Genomic DNA, 8,794 nt, shown 5'->3' with positions numbered 1-8,794 from the left:
TAATATGCAAAGGACGGAATAATCTCAATAAGTGGAGATTTTGATCTTGGATCTTTATGAAATTGCTATCTCGAGAAAACAGTCACATAAAAATTACTTACTGCAGGAGGTTTTGCATTGTAGATAGTAGTTGTGGCCAAATATCAGAGAGCCTCGACGCCGTGTGTGGTCCGTCACCATTACGAGTACTGGATACAAACTAAAGTCTTTTAAAAAGTTTAGAAAGGCGCGAAATACCAAAATATAAAAAAAAAAAAAGAAATAATATGGAGGGCGGAATGAAAATATCCGTATTTTACAGCTCGTCGTAACGTTGTAAACGGACATGCAATCTCTGGGACACAAATTTTTCCTGTAATAATAGCACAAAAATAAACATTCATAATAAAAAGTTTTGAAAGGCGAGAAAATAAAAAAAAAATGTAGGGGGAAATTGGAAGTAATATATGTAATTTTACGTCGTAAAACGGTAACGGACATGCAGGTCTCTGTGGACAACATACTTTCCATGTTAAATTAGTAAAAAGAAAAAAATTTCATTGTTTCAAATTGCATAGTATACTTATAAATATATATTCTTAATATCGAATGTCTTTCTATATACAGATCTAATTTATTTGAAGGAAATGTCTCAATTAAACATTATTTAATTTCATTTGAGTAAATTGGTATAATAGTTTTGGACCATTTTACCGTTACGGATATTTGGCCATTTTTTAATATATGTTATTTTTTTCTTCAAAATTTTGCAGTAAAAGTTGATTATAATATGTATTTAAGGCATGACTTGTATCACTGATATATATACATCTAAATGCATATACTTAATTAATCAATATAGAGCATCGTGGACGAAAAATGTCCCGTTTTGAGAAATATGGTCCAAGGTATATTTCATTCAGTCCATCAAACATATACAAAAAAATATGACAACATCCAGTTTTCATTGAATAGCCCACTTGTAACGTCCAACATGTAATTCGAAATCATGATAATTTTATATCCACAATATTCTCAAAACATATTCATGCGGAAATTAAAGATTGATATATACATGTCCATTGTGTTACATGGTTACTTTTGTAAGTACAAGATCTTTCATGGTCAGGTCCGCCTCATATGTCGAAACGGGATCGTTTTCAAAATTATGCAATCGTACGACAACACTTTAAGAATTTTTTACTTTGTATAATTAAAATGAATAGATTGCTAATTATGAATTTCATTCTCTTCCGTGTTTTAAAATGTCCTGTATATCGTTAAGTTCTCCGTAAAAATAATGAAAAGACGCAATTATTTTCAAAAAATTCCAAATGATATTATTTTATACAACTTTTCGATGTCAAAATGCACATTCAAAGAAATTATAGAACTTTGCAAAACTTCATGAAATTTGCTACGTCCAGAAAAGTTTTTTTTTTAATAATTATAGTTATTTTACTATATCCGAATGAAGTACTGTCTATGTCTATATGGTGTATAATTTGTATTTAAGTGGAGCTAAGGTGGAGCCCTAATTACTCATCCTTCTGGATCGGGAGATTCGACATCCTCGTATGTGGGGAAGTTGATAGGAAGTAAAAAACTAAACAAACATAGCGCAGCCATCTAAGTATAAAGCTTAAACTCTTGTACACTTTAACCATTATGGAAAGTTTGAAATCGTTCATTTACTTTCAAGATAAATATCTAAAAAATAATTAAATGTTTTGAATTACTGAGGATATATCAATTCAGTTTCACATGGAAAGATATAATTGTCCGAGAGTGTTTTATAGAAAGCGAAGATGACAGTACTTAACTTACGGACAACTTCCTCGCACGTTTTGTCACGATGTAATAGATGACGAGAAAAGAAAATGTTCGAGAATGATGAAGCTATGGTATATTAAATGATGATAACTTTGACTTGACTGGATGGCTTATTTCTAGAGTGTCCAGAGAATGATAGCCGATGTGTTCAGAACAAACGTCGGTAGGTCCTAATCTGCTTACCAAATAAAAATAATTTACATGCTTTAAATTAATGGTACATTACAATTAAAATTACAGAATTATGATTGACTAGATCTCGACGCATTGGCAGATAATAATCACCCGTGGTCTGTGTTCCTTTAGGCCAATTAGGTATTGGCCGTGACATTATCTCTCGGTTACAGTAATTGATTGGAAACTTAAAAACTTTTCAGAATACAAGGTATCTAAAGTAATTTGCCAGTGGCTTTACACGTAGTTATCACAGACACATTTGGCTGGATTTATCTCAAAATGTCAACAAACGGTATACTATGATCAAGAATAAAACAATAGGAATGTCTCAGAAATTATCACACCAATGTATGTTTTAACTGATTAACTGATGTTAAAATTTTAGCATAATCTATCTAACGGCAAGTTCCGCAAAGCACTTTAGAACCCATTTTGTATTACAAAATTCTTTTGTAGTTATGTACCTTAAAAATAATACATAAAGGACATTCGTGTGTGAGTAAATCGTAGACATATGTTTTCTGTGTGAGGTGCGCGAAAAAATGATTACCGTGATGCGAATCGGCAATACAACAGAAGATGCATATATAACCGATATTTTGAAGTATTATCGTTTTCGTCGTCAGCTAGGTATGAATATAAAGCATTGATAGGGTTTTAAAACGCCTTAACTTGATCATTGCGGATTATTTTGACTTTCTTTTATTTCTGTATTTTAGAAAGCCCGACATTTTAAGCGCGCGAGAAACGATATCTTTAGGATAGACGTATTCTACTCTGAACATGAAGTACGCCGTCAAACAAACGACAAGTCGTTGGCATATTGATAAAAACCTGATCACTTTAAACAGATTTAATGCTGCAATAGAGGCAGCCCTGGTAGACATTGATGTGGTATCTTGGCATGAAAAAGTTGATCATTCAACGTCTTCAGGAATGTCATGTTTCAAGAAATTAACTGATGTAGAACTTCACATCGTTTAAAATTTGGTAAATCTAATCAGTTTGTTCTTTATATATTATGAATTCAAAATTGCTATTAATGATGAAAGTGATGAAAACAGCTTTTAATTTTTAAAATAGGAATGTAAAACGAGATCGATAATTATGTAGAGTCGCAAAAATTATTAACTTACCGTCAAAACTAACCATCACCTTCTTAAAATTTGATTAAAATGAATAAAATATTAATTTTCATAACGCGGGTCGTTAACTATCACATGTATGAACTGCGTCAGACGGTAAAACAACCAAATGACTCTCCACTGTTATCATATATTACGCAGGAAATATATTGCATATGTATGGTGCTGTTACCTCATCTTATAATGCCATCGGTACATGTTTTCTGATGGTATTAATGATTTTTAGGAAATCTTTATGTTTTGCTCCGGAAAGGTAATGGGCCTTTAATGGTAAAAAAGATTAACAGATAACACAGTGTATTTGAATGGAATATGACTTTATTCAAACAGATACAAATATGACTGTACATTAGATATAAATATCATGACTATTGGCAATGCTGCCAAACTTTCAGTTTTCATGGTAGTATTGACGTGATACGTACTTTGTAGTTCTGAGATACATATCAAAATTCGCTTTGATATGGTGAGATTGGAATTTATGGCAAATATATATCTTAAGACATGATGAATAGATTATATTATGATTGACAAATGCACTTTTAACTTTCGTTTTAACACGAATCAAATTGCATTACATGAACAGTGTATGCTATCAAAGTCATACAATCTGTATCTTTCAGGGTCCGTAAAACAAACAATGACAGACTATGGCGTAATATCCTTAAAAAGTTATGAACTTCATCAAATTAGAAGTCTAGAAAGTTCTGAGATCCAAAGATATATATATATATAAAGATTTATTTATATTTATTTATATATTTATTTTGCGGTCAGAACGAAAGTCAAAAGTTACATTTATAGTAAAGAGCATTTATAGTACTTCTTTCAGAATGTTTCTGTATATAGATGAGATTAGAATACATTTCATCTGTTAAGGTGACTGATTGTATTATTATTACTAAAGAATATATTAGGACTTATGAATCCTTTGTCGTAGATTGTACGACACGTGTCAACGTGTGTGTATGTATGCATTTTTTTTTACATTAATTTGTTCCCTGTCGAGTTTCTTTCAAATGACCTTGTAAAACGCGTTTCATTATCGAGGATTAGTGTGCTTAGATGCACAATGTATTTGGAAATGGAATTTATGTAAGCTTAGAGATTGTTTTTGCCTTATCACAAATATTCAGTGGTTTTATGAACATGTATTGAAATATGAATAAAAACAGTTTTAAAGAAAACCATAAATAAACCATAACAACATAAATCAGTTGATAAGAATATATAAAACTATATACACAATAAATTATCTGGGTATACATTTTTACAAATTATCATTTTTGTAAAGTATCATCATGCTAACAAATAATTAAAATCAGAGCTTTTGACACAAGGGAGAGAACTAGGTTCTAACTATATGATGTGTATATGTTACATGTACATGTGACAAGTCACTTGGGTATAGCGTTACAATACCGGAATACATATACCGTGCAGAATTACCAAGATTGTAATAAGATTGTGCTTAGTAACGGTGTATCAATCGAAGATTTAATCACAAAACTAAACGTTGTCAACTAAACACCACGAAACTATAATTTAGTGGGTTTGTGCTTATACATAAGCCCGAGTTCTTCCCCTTAGCAACAAGTGCACTAACAACTTTGGCAGTGCACATGAGGCGGGCCATTAAAACATCAATGATAAAAACTAATTATAAACTTAAATCTTATACAGTTAGTAGTATTTTGCAAGTATATCTTGCGACTAAAGTTACAAATGGCTTCAACATCAAACAAACGCTCTTTTGATATAAACAAAAACCTATACAAGCACAAATATTGTGTCCTACAAAATACGGGTTACAGCTAAAGGAAATACATGTAGTACATGCAAGTGCAAGTTCGATTGCACTTATTTTTCTCTTTCCGTTCTGTTTTCTATAGTTCTTTGGGCATTATTTTTCTCTTTCAGCGTTCCACTCTCATTTCTGATGGACGTCTTTTGAGGAAAACTTTTGGACCCTTCAGTGACGCTCTTATACACTTGATGTATTCTTCAAGTGGCATGTCTGCAATATCACGGAGGAAAGTTTCAAATTCCAAGTCACAGCCATCTTTGTAATCATTCATCTTTTGTTGCAGAGCCTTGTACTTCTTTCTATACTCGTCAACGTCAGTTTCTAGAGGCTCAAGAAGCATAGTTTGTGGTAATGGTGGTAGAGGAAAACCAAACCTGCACACTGATTTACCACCTTTTTTACAGGTTTTTGAATGTTTGTGTACTTGGAGGTCAATAAGATTTTGAAGTTCAGGATCATCCGTTTGTAGTGAACAAGTGACATATTTGTCAACATATTCTACTATTGAACTCTCATCATCGTTAGGATACTTTGGTGCATCTTTTGTCCACAGAAGCATGTGTATGTGTGGTGAACCTCTATTTTGGAACTCAACTCTTCTAAAAACATCTGTTACAGTTCCGATAGGGTTGTGATCACTTTTCAAGAAAGATGTGATGAATTCGCGTACTCTGTTGTCAAAAAATCTGGCACAGGTCACGGGATCCTTTTTGACCAAGTTGGTTTTTCTGTTCCAGTCCATTGATTCAAGGTTTTCATCTGACAGAATAGTACCATCTAGTGTTGCCAGTGTTCTCAAAAGGTCTGGCCATCTTGTGTCAGCTGATGACAATGACATGAACCACGTAGGTAGACCAAGCTGTCGTATCATGGCAAATGCATCTTTTTTCTTAGATGACAGGTATGCAGGGGAGTTTCTCAATGTTCTAAAAATGTAGTAGCCTTCGTTTAGTCTGACAATTTCATTTGCAGATGATTGATTTCTAACTTGTCCAGCAGTTATCTTTTTTCCTTCTGATTTACATCTTCTAACAGCAAGATTGACCTTGTCACTAACTTGCTTGATCTGGATTTTCTTCAATTTGAAAAAGATATTTGGAACAGACTGAGCAGCTCTTCTGTCAACACTTCTCAATTCCCATTTTGCAATGTCACTGTAATGTACATTTTTGTGTCTCTTTTCATTGTCCAATCTTCGCTGTCCACAGAAAATTGAAGGAAAGCAAAGGTACTCTGCATCTTTGTCTTCATATAAGCTAATAGGTTTCTGGTTTTCTCCTGGAGCAAATACATATATTTTGTTTGTGTCAAAATCTGTGTCATCCACTAATGTATCTGTATTGCCCTGAGTTCCATCATCTGCAGAAATTTCACAAAAATCATCAGATGCCTCCTCAGAATCTCTGTCATCTTTTGAACGAGAACTTCCTGTTAATTCTGTGATAAGCTCATCATTGGCTTCTGTGATTCGTTTCTCCCATGTTTCATCAATTTTGATGTTTTCATTTTTGTATAATTCACTGTTTTCCATCAACCATTTTAGAGCTTTGAGCACAACCTTGGGGCGAATGTTTTCAGAAAACATGATGACTTGTGAGATAACCGTTTCTTTAATTTCACTGCAATTGTTACATGTTTTTCATCCACTTGCCTCGGAAGTGCGTTAATAGTAGGTTGTATGTCAACAGGTACATTAACAATATTTCCTTTCGCAGATAATTGACCTCCTCTGGGAAGTTCACGTATTTGCATAAAAGGTATCCGTTGTGATATCAACCTTTCTTCTAGTGGATGCAAATTCAGAACCTCGGGCTTTTTGGGCCACAACATCCCATTTTTTACTGACAATTTTGGTACCTTCTCTTCTTTTAATGATGCCAGACAAGTGGAACAAAGCCATTGTTTTCCATCAACAGATGTAAGATCAGTACATAGTTGTCTGCTCTCCAATGTAATGTGGGCTTTGTCAAGTTGGACAACACTTTTGCGAAACCATGTTTGATGACAACAGGAGCAAGCATATATTGGGCCATTTGCTACTCTAGCATGAAACTTTACTATCGATTCATCAATTGTACAACCTATGTGTCTTTTTTTGTTTAGTAATCTTTCATGGTCTACCAATGCAAACGTTTTTCTTTTTGTAGCTTTAGAAAGTTTGTCTCTACACCTCTCCATTTGTCGGTGAACTTTCCGATTTTCTTGCTTTTTTAATCTTTCTTTTTCCAACTGCAAAGGATTCTTCCTTAAAAGCCTTTTCATTTCTATTTCAAGATCACAATATTCCTTTCGTTGTCTAGCCTTTATCTTGGCTTTAAGTGTGCTTTTTCTTTCTTTTTGTTTTGTTTCTACTTCTTCTCTTGATCTCTGTTTTGCTTTAAGTTCAGACTCTCTAAATTCCTTGTTTTGTCTGGCCTTTGTCATAGCTTTAAGTGTGCTTTTTCTTTCTTTTTGTTTTGTTTCTATTTGTTCTCTTGATCTCTGTTTTGCTTTAAGTTCAGACTCTCTAAATTCCTTGTTTTGTCTGGCCTTTGTCATAGCTTTAAGTGTGCTTTTTCTTTCTTTTTGTTTTGTTTCTATTTGTTCTCTGGATCTCTGTTTTGCTTTAAGTTCAGACTCTCTAAATTCCTTGTTTTGTCTGGCCTTTGTCATAGCTTTAAGTGTGTTTTTTCTTTCTTTTTGTTTTGTTTCTATTTCTTCTCTTGATCTCTGTTTTGCTTTAAGTTCAGACTCTCTAAATTCCTTGTTTTGTCTGGCCTTTGTCTTAGCTTTAAGTGTGTTTTTTCTTTCTTTTTGTTTTGTTTCTATTTCTTCTCTTGATCTCTGTTTTGCTTTAAGTTCAGACTCTCTAAATTCCTTGTTTTGTCTGGCCTTTGTCATAGCTTTAAGTGTGCTTTTTCTTTCTTTTTGTTTTGTTTCTATTTCTTCTCTTGATCTCTGTTTTGCTTTAAGTTCAGACTCTCTAAATTCCTTGTTTTGTCTGGCCTTTGTCATAGCTTTAAGTGTGTTTTTTCTTTCTTTTTGTTTTGTTTCTATTTCTTCTCTGGATCTCTGTTTTGCTTTAAGTTCAGATTCTCTAAACTCCTCACATTGTCTAGCCTTCTTAATTCTTTTGTGGTTGTTTTCTCGATCTTTCAATTTATATTCTAGATTTTCTCTAGCTTTTTGTTTGCTCTCTACACAACAGCGATTTTGTCTTTCCCTAAAACTTGAACATTCCCTTCTTTTCTGCATATAGTGTTTCATATACATTTTTCTCTTTGCTGATGATTGTTCCTCTTTCAATAATGCCTTATCATTTTGAAAGTCAAAGTATTTGTCAAGCAATGATTTTCTCCCTGAAGTCTGTTTGGAAATTGTAACTGGTTGAATTTCAAACTGGCAGTGACTGTTCATGGAGATATTTGCACTTCGATAGTATGAAAACATGAAATCGACCAAATGTTGTGAATTTTGAAAATTCATTTCAACTGCTCTTCCATCAACACATGATAGGCCATCTGAACCATGGGAGTGTGAATCAAATATTGACGGGTTTTTGTTGCTATCTAGATACAAAGCTGTACAAATCCCTCCAACACTAATAAAGCCTTCATTGTGATTAGAAAATAATCTGTCAACACCTTCCTGTAGGTTCAAGCGTATCTTGTGAATCATTCCAATCAGACATTGTGCTATACAACAGAAGCCATATATTTTCAGATCAAGGTACTGGAACTTTAAAGTTTTTACGCCAACAGGGATAACAATCAAAGGTAGCTCTTTAAACTGAAAGCATTTTTGAACAAAATGTGTTTGTTGATTTTTACATTTCTTGCCATCTTATTCTGAAAATTAAACTCAATCAACCATT

The 8,794-nt window shown here is 33.2% G+C and overlaps 1 protein-coding gene across 1 annotated transcript; it reads right to left on the bottom strand.

Annotated features, from left to right (window-relative positions):
• Positions 1–6,480: 6,480 nt before the first annotated feature.
• Positions 6,481–8,506, bottom strand: LOC138313949 (trichohyalin-like). The gene has a single exon (XM_069254176.1). The coding sequence runs from the start codon at positions 8,404–8,406 to the stop codon at positions 6,481–6,483; it is 1,926 nt and encodes a 641-aa protein (XP_069110277.1). The 5' UTR covers positions 8,407–8,506.
• Positions 8,507–8,794: the final 288 nt, after the last annotated feature.

This window comes from Argopecten irradians, unplaced genomic scaffold (genome assembly GCF_041381155.1).
Source record: "Argopecten irradians isolate NY unplaced genomic scaffold, Ai_NY scaffold_1100, whole genome shotgun sequence".
In the NCBI taxonomy this organism is placed as follows: Eukaryota; Metazoa; Mollusca; class Bivalvia; order Pectinida; family Pectinidae; genus Argopecten; species Argopecten irradians.
The sequence above is the reverse complement of the archived record's forward strand: the minus strand, read 5'-3'. Positions and strand labels throughout refer to the sequence as shown.

Coding starts and splice junctions, on each gene's coding strand:
- LOC138313949 (XM_069254176.1), bottom strand. CDS start 8,406: ATGAATTTTCAAAATTCACAACATTTGGTCGATTTCATGTTTTCATAC.